Source organism: Myotis lucifugus, unplaced genomic scaffold, assembly GCF_000147115.1.
Source record: "Myotis lucifugus unplaced genomic scaffold, Myoluc2.0 scaffold_7, whole genome shotgun sequence".
NCBI lineage: Eukaryota > Metazoa > Chordata > Mammalia > Chiroptera > Vespertilionidae > Myotis > Myotis lucifugus.
In genome coordinates this window covers 5,437,983-5,457,227 of record NW_005871055.1, presented here as the reverse complement: position 1 = coordinate 5,457,227, position 19,245 = coordinate 5,437,983, and the positions used below count along the sequence as shown (strand labels likewise).

The window sequence follows — 19,245 nt, the reverse complement described above, 5'->3', positions numbered from 1 at the left end:
AAAGGCTAAGTTGACTTTCGCATGCACAGTATATATAAAGCTCTTGCTGGTGCCAATCGCATGCATGTGTTTCGATCTGTCATTGTCGATTGTGAATTTGGTTGACACTTCTATTATAAAGGGTGAATACCGATATTAAAATATTTCTTCTAATTAATTTCCTTTCAATGTGCATGAATTCATGCACTGGGCCTCTAGTAGATAAATAAGCATCACTGATGTGCAGCTTATAAGGTGCCAGGTGATTAATAGCAACCCTACACTGTTCAGAGAGGGGGTGCCATCTCAGCTTTAGAGAAAACCAGGCAAAAACAGCGCTCGAAGGATTTTTTTCCATTGATTTTTAGGGAGAATAGAAGGGAAGAAGAGAGAGGAAGAAAGAGAGAGAGAGAAACATCAATGTGAGAGGGACACCTCAATTGGTTGCTCCAACCAAGTGAACCTAGGACCCTTTGATGGATGGGCCAATGCTCTAACTATTAAATCACACTAGCAAGGGCTGTGTAGTAAGATTTTAAACTACATATTAAATTTTAAAATATAGAACTGTTTATGTTATTTATTTCTCCCCGAATGAGTTTTGACAGTTTGTGTTTTTCTAGGAATTTGTCCATTTTGTCTTAAGTTGTTAAATTTATTGAAATAAATTTGATATGTTGTATATTTATTGTATTTTTAAATGTTATTTATTAAATTGATTAGGTGACATTGTTCAACATGAGCATATAAGTTTCATGTGTGGGTTTCTATGCTGCAAGATCTGTATATTGCACCATGTGCCCACCACCCAAAGTCAAATCTTCTCCTGTTACCTTATATTAACCTGTTCTTTCCCCACCCCCTTCCCTCTGGCAACCAGCACACTACTGTTTGTGTTCATAAGTTTCAGTTGTATATCCCACATATGAGTGAATTCATATGGTTCTTAGCTTTTTCTGTTTGACATATTTCACTTAGCATAATGTTCTCAAGGCCCATCCATGCTGTTGCAAATGGTGCTATTCCATCCTTTCTTATGGCTAAGTAGTATTTCATTGGGTATGTGTACCACATCTTCTTTATCTAGTCCTCTGTCGTTGGACAATTTGGTTGTTTCTATGTCATGAATAATGCTGCAATGAACATAGGGGTACATATATCTTTGCGAATACATGATTTTGAGTTTTTTTGGGTATATACCCAGGAGTGGGATTGCTGGGTCATATGGTAGCTCTATTCTTAATATTTTGAGGACTTGCCAGACTGCTTTCTTTCTTTTTTTTTTATTAATACATTTTTATTGATTTCAAAGAAAGAAGTATAGAGAGATAGAAACATCAATAATGAGAGAGTATCATTGATTGACTGCCTCCTGCATGGGGATTGAGCCCACAACCTGGGCATGTACCCTGACCAGGAATCGAACCATGATTGGTTCATAGGTCATCGCTCAATCACTGAGCCACACTGGTTGGGCCAGACTGCTTTCCATAGTGGTTGTACCAGTCTACATTCCTACCAGCAATGAATGAGGGTTCCCTTTTTTCCACAACCTCTCCAACACTTGTTATTGCTTGTCTTGTTGATAATGGCCACTCTAACAGGTGTAAGGTGGTATCTCATTGTAGTTTTGATTTGCATTTTCCTAGTTGCCAGTGAGGTTGAACATCTTTTCATATATTTACTAGAGGCCCGGTGCACGAAAATTCATGCACTCAGGGCAGTCCCTCAGCCCGGCCTGCGCCCTCTCGCAGTCCGGGACCCTTTTATTATATAGGATTGGCTGTTCATATGTCTTCTTGGGAGAGGTGTATTTTTAGGTCCTCTGCCTACTTTTTGATTGGATTGTTTGTTTGGTGTTGAGTTTTATAAGTTTTTTATATATTATAAACCTTTGTCAGAGCTACTGTTTGCAAATATCATTTTCCATCTAGTTAGCTGTCTGTTTGTTTTGTTGTCTGTTTCTTTTGCTGTGCAGAAAGGAGCTTTTTAGTTTGACATAGTCCTATTCATTTATTTTTGCCTTTACTTCCCTTGCCTTTGGGATCAAGTTCATAAAATGTTCTCTATGACCCAGGTCCATAGTTTGGTACCTATATTTTCTTCTATATAACTTACTATTTTGGGTCTTATATTTAGGTCTTTGATACATTTTGAATTAATTTTTGTACATGGGGATAAACTGTAATCCAGTTTTATTCGTTTGCATATAGCTTTCCAGTTTTCCCAGCACCATTTATTGAAGAGACTATCTTTACTTCAATGTGCATTTCTGGCTTCTTTGTCAAAAACTATCAGTTCCTCTATAGTGTGGTTTTATAGCTGGGCACTCTATTCTGTTCCATTGATCTGTGTGGCTGTTTCTCTGCCAATACCATGCTGTTTTGATTATCATTAGCTCTGTAGTATAATTTGAAGTCAGGTAGTGTGATACTTCGTTCTTTTAACTCAGGATTGCTTTAGTTATTCAGGGTCTTTTGGTTTCCATACAAATCTGATGATTTCTTGTTCTATTTCTTTAAAAAATGACACTGGGATTTTGATGGGGATTGCATTAAATCTGTATATTGCTTTGGGTATAAGGCCATTTTAACTATGTTGATTCTTCCAATCCATGAATACGGGATATTTTTCCATTTGTTGTGTCTTTTTCAAACTCTTTTATTTTATTTTTTTAAATACATTTTATTGATTATTTACAGAGAGGAAGGGAGAGAGATAGAGAGCTAGAAACATCGATGAGAGAGAAACACCGATCAGCTGCCTCCTGCACATCTCCAACTGGGGATGTGCCCGCAACCCAGGTACATGCCCTTGACCGGAATCGAACCCGGGACCTTTCAGTCCGCAGGCCGACGCTCTATCCACTGAGCCAAACCGGTTTGGCTTTTTTCAAACTCTTTTAATAATGCTTTGTAATTTTTAGTATATAGGTTTTTCACATTCTCTGTTAAGTTTATTCCTAGGTATTTTATTCTTTTGTTTGATACTGCAAAAGAAGTTGTTTTTTTTCCCCATTTCTTTTTTGAAGTTTTGTTAGTATACTGGAAGGCAATGGGTTTTTGCAGATTGATTTTGTATCCTGCAACTTGTATATTTTTTCTAATAGTTTTTTTGGTAGAGTTTTTAGGGTTTTCTATATACAGGATCAGGTCATCTGCAAAAAGTGGCAGTTTTACTTCCTTCCCTATTTGGATGCCTTTTATTTCTTTCTCTTGCCTTATTGCTCTGGCTAGGACTTCCAGCACTATGTTGAATAAGAGTGCTGAGAGTGGACATCCTTGTCTTGTTCCTGATCTTAAGGGAAAAGCTTTCAGTTTTTTGCCATTGAATTTTAGCTGAGGGTTTATCATATATGGCCTTTATAATGTTGAGGTACTTTTCTTCTATTCCTATTTTATTGAGTGTTTTAATAATAAATGAATGTATCTTATCAAATGCTTTTTCTGCACCTATTTATAAAATTATATGCTTTTTATCCTTTCTTTTGTTAATGTGGTGTATTACATTGATTTATTTGCATGTGTTGAACCATCCTTGTGCCCTGGAATGAATCCCACTTGATCATGATTTATTATTTTTTGGATGTACTGTTGTATTTGATTTGCTAGTATTTTGTTTAGGATTTTTGCCTCTATTCATCAGGGATATTGGTCTGTAGTTTTCTTTTTTTGTGTTATCTTTGCCAGGTTTTGGTATCAGGGTTATATTGGCCTCATAGAATGTGATAGGAAGTATTGCCTCTTCTTCAATTTTTTGGAAGAGTTTGAAAAGGATAGGTTTTAATTCTTCTTTGAACGTTTGGTAGAATTCACTGGTGAAACCATCTGGTCCTGGACTTTTTCTTGGGGGGGGGGGGCGTGGAGTTTTTTGATGATTGTTTCAATTTCCTCACTGCTGATCGGTCTTTTTAGGTTTTCCAATTCTTCATGATTTAGTCTAGGAAGGTTATATATTTCTAGGAACTTATCCATTTCTTCTATTGAATTTGGTAGCATAAAATCTTTCATAATATTCTAATATGATCCTTTGTGTATCTGTGATGTCTGTGGTGATTTCTCCTTTCTCATTTTTGATTTTGTTTAAATGAGTCTTTTTTTTTCCTTAGTGAGTCTAGCCAGGGGTTTGTCAATTTTATTAATCTTTTCAAAGAGCCAGCTCTTTGTTTTACTGATTTTTGTATAGTCTTTTTGTTCTCATTTAATTCTGCTCTAATTTTATTGGTTTCTTTCTTCTGCTGACTTTGGGTTGCTTTTGTTCTTCTTTTTCTAGTACTTTAAGATATGATGTTAGGTTGTTTACTTGGGATTTCTTTTGTTTCTTGAGATAGTCCTCTAATGATATGAGCTTCCCTCTTATTACTGCTTTTGCTGCATTCCGGAGGTTTTGATATATGTTATGTTATCATTTTCATTTGTCTCTATATAATCTTTTTATCTCATCTTTTATTTCTTCTTTGACCCAGTCATTTTTTAGTAATATGTTATTTAATCTCCACATATTTGTGGATTTTTTTTACTTACTTTTTGCAGTTGATTGCTAATTTCAAAGCATTGTGGTCAGAAAATATGCTAGATATAACTTCAATTTTTTTTTTTAATTTTGTTGATGCTAGTTCTGTGACCCAACATATGGTCTATCCGTGAGAATGTTCCATGTGTGCTGGAGAAGAATGTATAATCTGATGTTCTGGGATGCGGTGTTCTGTAAATGTCAATTATGTCCATTTGGTCTAGTGTTTCATATAAGGCTGATATTTCTTTATTGATTTTTTGTGTGGTTGACCTATCTAGAGCTGTCAATGGAGTATTAAGTTCCCCAATTATGATTATGTTTTGATCTGTTTCTCCTTTTAGTTCTGTGAGTAGCTGTTTAATACATTTTGGTGTTCCCTGGTTGGGTGCATATCTATTAAGAAGTGTTATGTTTTCTTGATGTAATGTTTCCTTTATCGTTATAAAGTGTCTGTCTTTGTCTCTTGTTATCTTTGTTATCTGGAAGTCTATTTTGTCAGATATAAGTATGGCTACACCTGCTTTTTAAAAAAAATATATTTTTATTGATTTCAGAGAAGAAGGGAGAAGGAGAGGGAGAGAGAATATCAATGATGAGAGAAAGCATCATTGATCGGCTGCTCCTGCACACACCCTAGGGCAGCCGTGGGCAAACTACGGCCCGCGGCCGGAATCGGCCCGTTTGAAATGAATAAAACTAAAAAAAAAAAAAAAAGCCCGTACCCTTTTACGTAATGATGTTTACTTTGAATTTATATTAGTTCACACAACCACTCCATCCATGCTTTTGTTCCGGCCCTCCGGTCCAGTTTAAGAACCCATTGTGGCCCTTGAGTCAAAAAGTTTGCCCACCCCTGCCCTAGGGGGATGGAGCCCACAGCCCAGGCATGTGCCCTTGACCGGAATCGAACCCATGACTCTTCAGTCCGCAGGCCAACACTCTATTTACTGAGCCAAACCAGCTAAGGCTACACTTGCTTTTTTGTGGATGTTATTTACTTGGAGAATCATTTTCACCCTGTTACTTTGAGTCTACCTTTGTCTTTGCTGCTTAGATGTGTCTTAGATATAGGCAGCATATGGTTGGGTTTTGTTTTTGATCCACTCTGCTACTCTGTGCCTCTTTACTGGTGAATCAGACCATTTACATTTAGGGTAATTATTGATATATGAGGATTTCCTATAGCCATTTTCTCTTTTGTTTTCTAATAGTTCTTTGCCTCCGTTAGATCTGAATGATTTTTGGCCTGAAATCCATTTCATTTGATTAATATAGCCACTTCAGTGTTTTATGATTGATAAAATGGAATGTGTGCCTTCATATTTAAAGTATCCTAATATATAAAAGCCCAGGGTTGTAACGACCAATCACGACCGAAGGCTGACCAACCCAGAAGTCCTTCAGTCAGTGCGCTGGGTTGCTGTGGTGACCCAGCACTGAACTGCCCGGCTGCAGCCTGGCGACCCAGCACTGACTGCCCAGGGGGCTGAGACCCAGAGAGAGAGGCAGGGTCTGATCCACAGCCTCAGTGGCAGCTGTTGATCAGTACTTGCCTCTTTCTTTCTCTCCCTCCTTCTTTCCGGGCTTCGCCAGTAGCTGGGCCTTTCTTTATCTCCCTGCCTCGCTGGGGACTGCTGTTCAGCTCTGCCTCTCTGATCAGGCCTGGAGATAGGCCCGGAGATGCTGACTGGCATAGGAACCGACCAATCAGAACCAAATGTGGGTGCTGTGAAGAACCAATGGCTGCCTAAGAGGCAGAGCGTTTGACGCTGACTGGCATAGAAACTGACCAATCAGAACAAAATCTGGGTGCTGTGGGGAGCCAATGGCTGCCTAGGAGGCGGAGCTTTTGACTCTGACTGGCATAGAAACCAACCAATCAGAACCAAATCTGGGTGCTGTGGGGAGTCAATGGCTGCCTAGCAGGCGGAGCTTTTGATGCTGACTGGCATAGAAACTGACCAATCAGAACCAAATTGGCCAGCAGAGGAGGGCAGTTGGGGGCAAGATCAGGTCTGCAGGGGAGGGCAGTTGGGGGTAACCAGGCCAGCAGGGGAGGGCAGTTAGGGGTGATCAGGCCAGCAGGGAAGGGCAGTTGGAGGTAACCAGGCCGGCAGGAGAGAGCAGTTAGGGGTGATCAGGCCAGCAGGCAGAGGCAGTTAGGAGCGATCAAGCAGACAGGCAGGTGAGCAGTTAGGAGCCAGTGGTCCCAGATTGTGAGAGGGATGTTCAACTGCCAGTTTAGGCCCAATCCGGTTTAGGCCCACAGGGATCAGGCCTAAACCGGCAGTTGGACATCCCCCCAAGGGGTCCCCAATTGGAGAGGGTGCAGGCTGGGCTGAGGGAACCCCCCCACCCCCACCCCTCATGCACGAATTTCGTGGACCGGGCCTCTAGTGTTTCTTATAAGCAGTATATAGTTGGGTCTTGCTTTTTTTATCCAACCTGACAATTTTTACCTTTTATTTTATTTTTATTTTTTAATATATTTTATTGATTTTTTACAGAGAGGAAAGGTGAGGGATAGAGAGTTAGAAACATCGATGAGAGAGAAACATCGATCAGGCGCCTCCTGCACATCCCCTACTGGGGATGTGCCCGCAACCAAGGCACATGCCCTTGACCGGAATCGAACCTGGGACCCTTGAGTCCACAGGCCGACGCTCTATCCACTGAGCCAAACCGGTTCTGGCAATTTTTACCTTTTAATTATGGTGCTTAATTGAGAATATTTACATTTACTGTGAGTATTGATAGTTGTTTTTTGTTCTGTTTGTATTCCTCTTTCCCTCTAATTCTACCTTCTTATAGATTGTATATTTTCTTATGATTCTGTTTTCTCTCCTTTATTGATTTATTAGCTATAACTCTTTATACTGTCATTTCAATTGTTTTAGAGTTTGTAGTATACAATTGACCCTTGAACAAAAAGGGGTTTAGGGGCACCAACCCTCCTGCGGTCAAAAATCACATACAACTTTTGACTTCACAAAACATATTTGTCCCGTGATATCTGTGGGGGATTGGTTCCAGGACCCCTGTGGATACCAAAATCCATGGATGCTCAAGTCCTTTATATAAAATGGTGAAGATTGATGCATGCATATAGTTGGTCCTCTGCTTCTGCAGACTCCCAACTACAAATGCAAAACAGTACAGATATTTATTGAAAAAAATCGTTGTATAAGTGGACCTGTGCAGTTCAAACCCATGTTGTCCAAGGGTCAACTGCACATCTTTAACTTATCACAGTCTTCTTTCAAGTGGAAGGCCTCTTGGCCTGTATTCTATTTTTGTCATACATTTTACTTCTACATATGTTATAGCTCCCACCCCCACCCCCAATACATTGCTATTATTTTTGCTTTCTCTTTTTAAAAGAGATTTAAATAAGAATTTATTTATTTTTATTTACCACTTACCAGTATTTACCATTTCTGCTGCTCCTCACTTTTTTTTATAGATCTAGATTTCCTTCTGGTATCCATTTTCCCTTCTGCTTGAAGAACTTATTTTAAAATTTCTTATAATGAAGGTTTGCTGATGATGAATTGTTAAAGCTTTTAGATATCTGAGAAAGAATGACTTTTGCCTTCATTTTGACTGATATTTTTACTGGACATTAAGATTTTTCTTTTAGCAGTTTAAAAATATTGCTGCACTGTCTTCTGTCTAGCTTCTGTCTAGTTTCCACCCAGAAATCTGCTACCATTCTTATTTGTTGCTCTGTGTATTACTACTTCTTTTCTCTGGCTGCTTTTAAGATTGTTTTCATTATCACTGGTTTTAAGCTATTTGATTACGATAATTGTGATATACCTTGTAGTTTTCTTCACAGTTCTCTTGCTTGAGGTTTGTTTTTTTTAAAATCTTTATTGTTGAAAGTATTACATAGTTCCTCTTTTTTCCCCCCATTAATCTCTTCCAGCCCGCTTCTAAATTTTACCCCTCCCCACCCCCCCCCCCCGCCAGGCCCTTCACCACCCCATTTGTCTGTGTCCATCAGTTGTGCATATATGCATACAAGTTCCTTGGTTGGTCTCTTCCCACCCACCCTCCCCTGCCTTCCCTCTGAGGTTCAATAGTCTTGCTTAAGGTTTGTTTAGCTTCTTAGATCTGTGTATTTATTGTTTAAATAAACTTTGAAGAAAATTACCATTATTTCTTCAAATCATTTTCCTCTCTCATTCCCTCTTTTTCTTCTTTAGGGACTTTATTATTACATATATTTGCCTGAAATTGCCCCAAAGTTCAGTGATTCTTTCTTTTTTGTTCGTTCTTTTTTCAGTTTTCTTTTTTCCCCAGTTATTTTGGACTAGAGGCCCAATGCATGAAATTTGTGCAAGGAGCTCGGCCCTCACAGCCCTGGCTTTGTCCGGAAGGTTTTCCGGACGGTCATTCTGCTGTTTGATCTAATTAGCATATTAGCTCTTTATTATATAGGATACTTTCCGTTGCTAATATATCACTAATATTTCTTCATCCCTGTCTAATCTGCTGTTAATCCCATGCAGTGTATTTTTCTTCTAAACATTGTATTTTTCATTTTCATTAATCCAATTTGGGTTTTCTTTATACCATCAATACCTCTACTTAATATGATAATGTTTTCCTCTACCTTTTTGAACATATAAAATATGTTTATAAAAATTGTTTTCATGTTTTTGACTGGAATTATATCATCTTTGTCATATCTGGGTCATTCCAATTGATTGGTTTTCTTTCTCATTATGAGTCATATTTCCTTGCTTGTTTGTATGCCTGGTACTTTTCATTGGATATCAGACATTGTAAATTATTGGATGCTAACTGTATTTTATTTAATATCCTTGAGCTTTGCTTTGGGAAAAAATTAAGTTACTTGGAAACAGTTTGATCTTTTCAAGCCGTCCTTTTAAACTATATAGAAGACCAAAACATCCTTCAGTCTAGAACTAATTTTTCCCCACTGCTTTGATAGTATCCTTCTGAATATTTGGTGCCCCGTGTTTACAAGTTTTTTTTTTTTTTTTACTCAAGCTAGTAGTAACACCAACTATTCCTGACCCTATGTGATCTCCAAAAATTGTTCTGCCTGCTTCTGTTGCATGGCTCTCTCCCCAGTCTCATTCCTCAGGTAGCACGTGCTGATAAGTGCTCAGCCGAAGCCTGGGAGCAGAGGGACCCTCTGCAGATCCCATTCTCTCTCTCTTATTTTTAAAATACAGTGTTTTTTTTTTAAATCAAAGCAATGCCTGAACACACTTAATGATCAAATAGAGTGAATAGAAAAAAACAATATTAGCAGCTCCTCATTTTTCAGTCCTTGAGTGTATTCCTCAGAAGCAGCCACTTTTCATTTTTATGTCTTCTCATATTTGCCAATACATGTCCATGTAAAATATTTATATTGTCACTTCTTCCTTTTTCAATTTTTATGTTTTCTAATCAAGCTACACCTAATAGATTACAATTTAGCACTTTTAAACCATTGTTACCACACATTTTTTCTTCCCACCACCTTCTCAATAGTTACCCTTTTAAAAGTTAAACCAATAAAAATTAATATAAATATGTAAATTTTATTTATAAGCATACTATTTTTCTTGCTTTTGTTTTCTGTAAAACCGTCTTCAAACGTATCTAATTGCTTCACGAGAGCCATCATATACCTGTCAGTAGCTCCCCTGCCCTGGGAGCGCTCTGTCCCAAGGCCCTCATCTTCCTGTGCTCCGTTACACACCACTTGCGGCCTGGCTTGCTCAGCCGCTGCAGTGCTAGGGTTTCCTTTCCCATCATTCTGTTGTGGATTCCCTTCTTTCTCTCCAATGTTTGAGTCCCTGGTTCATGTGTCGTCCCCCTCACCCCCACCCCTCTCTCTCAACTTTTGGAATATACAACATTTCTTATTTTTAAAAAATTATTTTATTGTGGTAAGTACACTAAACCTGAGATCCATGCTCTTGAAAAAGTTTTAAATGAACCACAGCACAGTATTGTTGACTGTAGGTACAAGGTTGTATAGCAGATCTCTAGGATTTATTCATCTTGTTTAACGCTTTTTCTAGATTTGTTCCTCATTTTGGTGTCTGAAATGTCTGAAAATGTTTTTATTCTACTTTTACACTTATATGATGATTTGGCCAACTGAAAAATATTTTTCTTCCAGAATTTTAAGGACATTTTCTTCATTGTTCTCTGGCAGCCAGCACAGCCAGCCATTCTGATACTAGTTCCTGTGTTTGTAATTTTTTTCCCCTTTTCTGTTTGAAGCTTTTAGGATTTTGTCCAAGTGATTTGAGTTTCATGATGGAAACAAGTAGGGCTTGTTCATTTATTGTGGTGGCCATTTGGTCATGTCATTTAGTTCTGGAAAAAAATCTTGAATTATTTCTTTTATAATGTCCTTTCCTCTGTTCTTTGTTTTTGGAATTCATTCTATTTTGATGGTGGACCTCCTAGATTCATCCCATAGTCTCGTCTCTCAATTCCACTTCTTTTTTTCTGCATGGCACGCATTTCAAATTTTATTGTGCTTTTTACACGACCATTGAATACTGCTGGGCTCTGTGTCCAGAGCTTTGGATTGCAGGACCTGGAAGGGTGAACCTGTGCAGTAAGCAATTCACATGGAGGGGCTGCCCTAGGAAACCAGCGATTGATGGCCTAGTTGCAATTGTTGCAAAACCCATTCATGTCTGAACCCTGTTCTTGGTTGCTCTCAGCCATTGGTCCTTGACCAGCCTGTGCCAGGAGAAATAACAAGACCAGTTAAAATCTCTGGCTCTTGACCGTCCATGGGTCACAGGCAGGAAGCCTGGCTGGTGCCTGCAGCTCATGTCCACAATCCAGGGCCAAACAGTAGATCGTACAAGCCTAGCGGCACAAATTCAGGTCTTTAAACCCCTTCTCCACACTGCCTCCTGGATGCTTCCCTCAAACGGGGTTATTCTACTTTTTGATGGAGTTTCTCACCTTTATCTTCCAACTTTTCTATAGAAATCAAGGAAATTTAAAATAAGTTTAAATTTTCTTGTTTTGATTTCTTTTGAATTGCTTCTTGTTCTGACAGTTTTGGAACCCAACACTAAAATATTACTTGTTGTTTATCTGCAAGTCACCTTTAACCGAGGATCCTGTAATTTCATTTGCTAGACCTGGTAACCCTATTCCCAGTGTCTAGTGAGAATAAACTAGGAAAGGGGAAGTGACCTGCAGTCCTAGACAACAGTGATTTGGTCAGGTGCAGGGTGATATGCTTTAGCCTCTTCTCTCGCGGTCACTTTAGATTTGTAAAGAGTTTGGACAGGGGAGATGTAGATTATCCTTTTGAGTGATGGATTCCCAAACTGTTAACCTGTATTAGTCAAGTCAGATCAAGTTTGGAAGAAAAGCACATCATTGAATTAGAAACATACAGGTCCTGCCCTTGCTCCTTTTCTCATATCCTAGGATGTGTGTGACTAATATGCAGAAGTGATTAAACTGGAACCCAGGGAAAAAGGCTCTTAGGCAAAATGGAACAGAAAAACAAATACAACAACAACAAAACACCTCATTTCAAATGTCCAGGCTGTTTCCTGTGCTCCAGATTCCTCTCTGGAGTGAGACCTGATCTCGGCCCAATGCTGAAGATGGTTATTCTCTTTCACGCCCTCAGGAGTCTCTCCTGGAGGCATGGTGGTCTTCTCCTGTCCTATGTCCTATCCGCCAGCCTTTGTTGAGCTCTGGCTGCATGTTAGACTCAGATGTTTTGTTTTGCAAAGAGAAGAATCTTTGAGAGTAATTAGCCATCTGTGCTTCAGAAATTTCTGATCTATGGGTTTTCCTCCATGGAGAGTTCCTCCAAGTTCTTTGCCTTCTTTTTAAAATTATCTTTTTAGTTTTCAGACAGAAATCTATTTTTAAAGGAATCTAGCACATTTATTGAAATATATGAAAAGAAATATGTTTCTAATCCTTTCTATTGCATATCTTTTGGCCCTGCAAATATTCCAGAAGTATATACACAAATGTTCAAGGATGTATGTACAAAGACATTTCTTGCAATTTTACTTAAAATAGCAAAATATTGGAGATGACTATAAGATATATGGATTAAACATGCTTGTATTTTGGCTTCTATAGCTTAATACAATGGAAGATCAGTTGAAATGAATTAAATGAAAAACAAAACATTTTTGTTTGTTTTTAAGAACATCATGAATAAATAAAATTCAGTTAATTCAGTAATTTAAACTTCAGCTGGGAATTTTAAGTTTATTTTTATAGATGACTTTAAGGCAGTGGTTCTCAACCTTCCTAATGCTGCAACCCTTTAATACAGTTCCTCATGTTGTGGTGACCCCCAACCATAAAATTATTTTCGTTGCTACTTCATAACTGTAATTTTGCTACTGTTATGAATCGTAAATATCTGATATGCAGGATGTATTTTCATTGTTACAGATTGAACATAATTAAAGCATAGTGATTAATCACAAAAACAATATGTAATTATATATGTGTTTTCCGATGGTCTTAGGCGACCCATGTGAAAGGGTCGTTCGACCCCCAAAGGGGTCGCGACACACAGGTTGAGAACCGCTGCTTTAAGGTGTTGTGTTTTTTTCAGCTTTTTAATTTTTATTCTTTTAAATTTATCTTTATTGTTGAAAGTATTACAGATGTCCCCCCTTTTTCCCCCATTGGCCCCTCCATCCTACTCCCATCCCCTCCCCAGGTCTTCACCACATTATTGTCTATCCATGGGTTATGCATATAAGTTCTTTGGTTAATCTCTAGCTTAAGATGATGCTTTAATTTTTCCTGTGCAGTTCAAATATGTAAATAAACTTAATTATAGGTAGTTTTAGTGATAACTTTAACCTTTAAAGTAATAATTCTGTCTAGCATTCATAGATATAGGGACCATATGCCTGTTCCTCAAGTTATGATTTTTAAGCTTCCACTTACTCTGTGTTTTTTTTTTTTTACTAAAAATGGGTACCTTCCTCAAATAAATTTCTATCATGAGATACATATTAATTTTTATAAAATATAAATATGCTAACAGATTTTCCTTGTTATTAAAAAACAAAGGTTTGAAATTTGGAGAATAATGTGAAGCTTAAAATAAAAAATGTTATTGCTTTATAGTCAATCATACTTTAGTTTTTAACCGAAAAGAGAGTTGCCCTTTCCATCACCTACCACATTCACCAGATTTGGTTCCTAATCACTGTGTACAGTTTTTAAAACCAAATGCTCCTTGCTAGTATTGGGTCAATTTAAAAGAATGTCTGAAAGGCTATGATGGCAATTAAAATGTTTTAAATTAAAAGGATGCTGCTTGAGGGAGAATGCTTGTTTGAGAGAGAAAAGACAAGACTGTGTGTGTGTGTGTGTGTGTGTGTGTGTGTGTGTGTGACTATAACATGTTCCATAGTCAAATTTTATGTTGGAATTATTTGTGATGACACAACTTGTGTATGGATTAGAAAGCTAGTGTTTTTTGGTTTCTGGTTTTATACTATTATGCCATTAGAGGGCAGTATTGTCGAGGTTAAATTTGCCTTTTTAACTGTATTGAGTTGCAAACTTTATAATTTATAGTAAGCAAATTTAAGGTCTTTAATTTTCAGTATTATTAAATTGTTACCGCAAATGATGCATCCCTGAATATTTCAAGTTAATAGAGGACATATATAACGGGTTAAGCTATTTTACACCAGATCTCTTGATTTGAGTTTGGAGAAGGGAATTATTTGGTCATTGTGGCCAAAAAGGTGAAATACATATTTTACTGTTCCTCAGCCCCTCTGTAGGATTGAGCTTATAAAAATAGCCATTAAACTCCAAAAATTTGCCTTAGGGACTTACTGAAAACAGATCTAAGAAGGATTCAACCTGTAGATTGATTTTTCTAGCTATAAGTAGAAAAAGAAGTGATGGCTATGTTAAGGCTTCCCGCTTTAGGGATATTTGGGGAGGATCCCCTTGATTTTATCTGTTAGATTACTTTTTGCTTCAATATATATGTGCCTAGCTGACGATGTAATGTTTTTTGTTTCTACAAGTAATAAATTCACGGAAAGGTAGTATTTCTCAAAAAGCAAGTGATTTTTTTTCACTCTAAGATCCAGTGTAAAATTCACTGGCTTTAAACAGAAGTATTATTACAGCAGGGTTATCATCTTTATAAATAAAACCGCCTGTAAAATCCTCCCGTTACTGCTGCCTGTAAGAACTAGATAATTGAAATCGAGACACTGGAGCTCCTGCAAGTCTTAGCAGTGGGACTGGGCATGCCCAGTAGCTCAGACGGTTCTGGTTGCAAATAGGAAGCTTTTGCCGATCTGCAGCCGCGGGGACAGGCAGCTCCAGGGACGGGGTCTGACTTCCATAAACGTAAGCACGTGCGGGGCCCTGATCGTATTTTTTCGGATTTCTGGACGTTTTTGCCGAAGCAGTGGTCCGGCTTTTGGAAGCAGTGGAGGCTCGGAGGCCCCGCACCCGGGCCCCCGCGAGTGCGGCCTTGGCCAGCCCACCCGATGAGCGGGATCGGGAGGCTGGGGGCGGGGGATGGGGGGAAGGCAGCAGAGCGGGGAGGAGGGCGGGGAAGGGAGCCTGGAGCAGGGAGAAGGGGCGGCTCCATTGGCGCGCTGGCCAATTGGCGCGGCTCTTCCCTGAATATATTTTGCACCGAGACCAGAGCCCTGGTCTAGATCCTAGTGGAGCCCGGCCGCCGACCTGAGAGTCTTCTCAGCACAGCCCTGTGATCGGCATCTCCCCTGGATCGCCAGCCCCAGAAGCCGGGTCTCTGTAAATTAGGGCAGCAGTTCTCTATTTCTCCCTGGCAGCAGAGAGAGCTAGAAGATTTTTACCTAGCTCAGACAGGCTGCTGATATTCCCTCTTTTTTTTTTTTTCTTTTTCTTTTTTTTGGCCGCGAGGGTGTTTTTGGCTGCAATTGCATGAAATCCCAATGGTGTAGACCAGTGGCGATGGATCTAGGAGTTTACCAACTGAGACATTTCTCAATTTCTTTCTTGTCATCCTTGCTGGGGACTGAAAACGCCTCTGTGAGACTTGACAATAGGTAAATGTCGGCTGGGATAGTTTTTTAAAATTTACTCGAGGTACTTGTAATAATGCAGGTGAAAGATAGCCCGGCAAATTCCTTTGTCCATTGCTGAGAGATCTGGTGACATGGATGTTGCTTTTTGCAATGTTTAGAATAGCCTTCTTTTCGCCAGCCTGGCCAGAGAACGGGCTTTTGGCACATTATGTAATTTAGCCCTTTGTGGCTCACTAAAATAGGGAAATGTCTGGATATTCGTTATTAAGAGAGTGACTTATGTTTTTCTGGAGGATAATATAATTACATAGCCTTAAAGAATATTTCAAAAATGATGCTATAAACATCACAGAATTAGGAAATCCTTTTGTGTATTTGTTGGACGTTTAAGATAATTCCATTTATTGATCCCCTCCCCCTTTTTTTTTCCAGCTCCTCTGGTGCAAGTGTGGTAGCTATTGACAACAAAATCGAGCAAGCTATGGTATGTACTGATTACAAATCATTTGTACTAATGTGGGCACAGTACAAAAAAACGAGATGTCTTAGGATGGAACCAGTGCATTCGTAGTTAAGATGATGGTTGCTCTTCATACATTCAGAAATGCCTGCACTGCCTCCATTCTGCCAGGGCGAAGCCGCGAACCAAGGCTGCTTTGGAGAGAGAAGGGGGCGCTGAGTATTGACTGTTCTTTCCAAGACCGCTCTCTCCCACCTCGGGATCTGTGCAGAGGTTCCCTTTTGCCGGGGAATTGCTAGGGAAGTGCTTGGCCCTGCGTGTCCTTCGGTCGGGAGCGCATCTCTAGGGATGTGGCTTTACTAGAAATCCTAAGGTTCACTGGGGATCCGGGTGGGGCGGAGACCCCAGGAGTGAGGATCTCTAGAAGGGGCCTTGTGGACTGGGCACAGATGGGCTCCAGGGACACAGGTGACTGCACAATGAAGACGGATCCGAAAAAAGTTTTGTCTTCCCAGCCTGCGCTTGGATTTCTCCTATTTTTTATTTCCGCCTTGGCCGTTCTTTGTTATTGGAGCAGCGCCTGTGGCTCTTCTCACGGGATTCTCTGCCCACTGTTGCTAGGCAAACTCTGAACCTTTTAATTCGGAGCTATAAATAAATCGAGCTCTCATTGGCTGCAACGTCTGCTCAGGTTTCTGTGATGTCAGCTTAATCACGAAAGGGAGGGGGGGTGAGGGTGGAGGGAGGAAAATGCGGCAACTTGCTCTGTAGGAACTGGCTGCAGCCGGTGCTGAGGGAGGCGGTCGGTCTGGTGGCGGCGGAGGGCGGAGGGACTTGGGGGCGGGGAAGTGGCCTGGACATCCCTGCGGCGGCTCCTGCTTGGCGACTCGGAGCCCTGTGCATAGTGCCACCTCAAATAGGAAACGTGATTGTTTGCGTGGTTGGCTAAGGGCTGCAAAAAGAGCATAGACTTAAAAAGTTCATCAGTTACACATTAAACTTAAGTATTGAACTGTTGTGATTGCATTCAGTAGATTTTCCCCTTGCCATTAAATGAACAATAAAGGCAGGTTATGTAAATGAGTAGGAGAACCAGGCAAAGTAATACTTTAGAAATACAGAGTCTGGGAAATAGTAAGTAGGAAGTTAAACCCTTTTTTTCCTCTCCCTTTCAGGATCTGGTGAAAAGCCATTTGATGTATGCGGTTAGAGAGGAAGTGGAGGTCCTCAAAGAGCAAATCAAAGAACTAATAGAGAAAAATTCCCAGCTGGAGCAGGAAAACAATTTGCTGAAGACACTGGCCAGTCCTGAGCAGCTTGCCCAGTTTCAGGCCCAGCTGCAGACTGGCTCCCCCCCTGCCACCACACAGCCGCAGGGGACCACACAGCCCCCGGCCCAGCCAGCCTCCCAGGGCTCAGGACCAACTGCATAGCCTCCTATGCCCCCTGCAGAACTGGCTGCTGCTGTCTGAACTCAACAGACCCGAGATGATGTACTAGGGGGAATCCACCTCCACAACCACCCATTTCATTGCTCGCTGCAAAAGAGACGTGAGACTGATATATGCCATTATCTCTTTTTTCCAGTATTAAACACCCAGTGCTTTTGGCTTGAAGAAATTTCTTAGTTGGGTGAATTAAAGGTGAATAAGAGAATTAGCATGGATATACTGGGACCTCATGCAGCTTGGCAGATGTTTGAGAAATGGTTTAATTCATGCTGAGGAGCTGTGTGCCTTTCCACCCCTTCCCTGCTCCCTGCCCTCACTTTCAGGAGTTCTCCTGCTTGCACATAGTGTACAACATGGGCCTTCGGAGCAGTGGAGCTCCACTGGACTGTCCTCTCTCCTCTTCTCCCCATGAGGAACTTGAAAGGGAGGTAAAAGGAAAGACTGGTGCATAGTCTCTTCTAACATGAGGGGAAACAGTTCATTGATTGTCACCAAAATCCATAAAAAACAACTGTACTGTGTGCCTCTTGCTGAAACAGTGGATGACACAAAACTATTAGAGTGACTAAAAGGTGACAGGTAGCTGGGACCTAGGCTATCTTACCATGAAGGATGTTTTGCTTATTATATATTTGTGTATGTAGTATAACTATTTTGTACAATAGAGGACTAACTACTATTTAGGTTGTACAGATTGAAATTTAGATGTTTCATTGGCTGTCTGAAGAGGTGTGGATTGTCTTTAATAGAGATTACATTAAAAATGCTACGTGAAGAAAACCACACCTAAAGAAATTTTAAGAATTTGGCCCAGTTAGTCACTTTGTGTAATCTGAAATCTTATAGCTGCTGAATATCTTGAAGTAAATTCCTGTTCACTGAAGTGTTTTGATTGAGCTGGTTGAATACTTTGAAAAATGATCAGTTTTAGCTAATGAGATGAATTTCCCAGTAGGGTGTTCTACCTATTACCTGTATAGTAGTTAAATGCATATGTTTCTGTGCATGTTCTCTACACAGTTGTAAGGTGTCACTGTATTTAACTGTTGCACTTGTCAACTTTCAATAAAGCATATAAAATGTTGATAAACAAGTGTTTTCATATTACAGTGTTAACATAATTGCGATCATTTCCACAACTATTTCTAGCTAAAGTTAAAACAATTTGACTAGTGAAATCTTGAAGAAGGATAAAAAGGTTGGGCAAAGTGGGAGTGCTAGTGGTTTGCCTATAGAAGTAAAAAGACATAGACATTGCATTATTTCAGCCAGTATGGGTAGAGAGACATAGTGAAGGGAGACAGGAGCTTAGTTCTTCAGACTAGTGTGACCTGAACAAATGGCTTCACCTCTCAGGACTGATGTGGGGTATTGAAAGAAATAGTCTCTAAGTTCCTCTGTGGCTTTAAATTTCTAGGAGTCCATGAAAGTCGTAATCTTCCAGTGTTCACCAGCTGAGGGGAATGAGCCTTATTCTATATATAATCCCACTAAGCAGCTTTAGGATCAAAAGATGGAAGTTAGAGAAGCTAGTTTCCACTTTAAGAACACCCTGAGTTGGGATGTCTTTCCTATTGTGGATTGAGGTTCTATCTCCTGGGAATGTCCAAGCAAAAGACAGGTTTCCTCTACTGCATTTGAAGTGGGTCTAGAGCAGTGATGGCGAACCTATGACACGCGTGTCAGAGGTGACACGCAAACTCATTTTTTTGGTTGATTTTTCTTTGTTAAATGGCACTTAAATATATAAAATAAATATCAAAAATATAAGTCTTTGTTTTACTATGGTTGCAAAGATCAAAAA

The 19,245-nt window shown here is 39.8% G+C and overlaps 1 protein-coding gene across 1 annotated transcript in view; it reads left to right on the top strand.

Annotated features, from left to right (window-relative positions):
• TSC22D1 (TSC22 domain family member 1) overlaps positions 1-18,531 on the top strand; it is a 138,527-nt gene extending 119,996 nt beyond the window's left edge. The window contains 2 exon segments of the mRNA XM_006083517.3: positions 15,963-16,014; positions 17,166-18,531. Of these exon segments, the coding sequence (XP_006083579.1) occupies positions 15,963-16,014; positions 17,166-17,423 (310 nt within the window). The 3' untranslated portion in view covers positions 17,424-18,531.
• Positions 18,532-19,245: the final 714 nt, after the last annotated feature.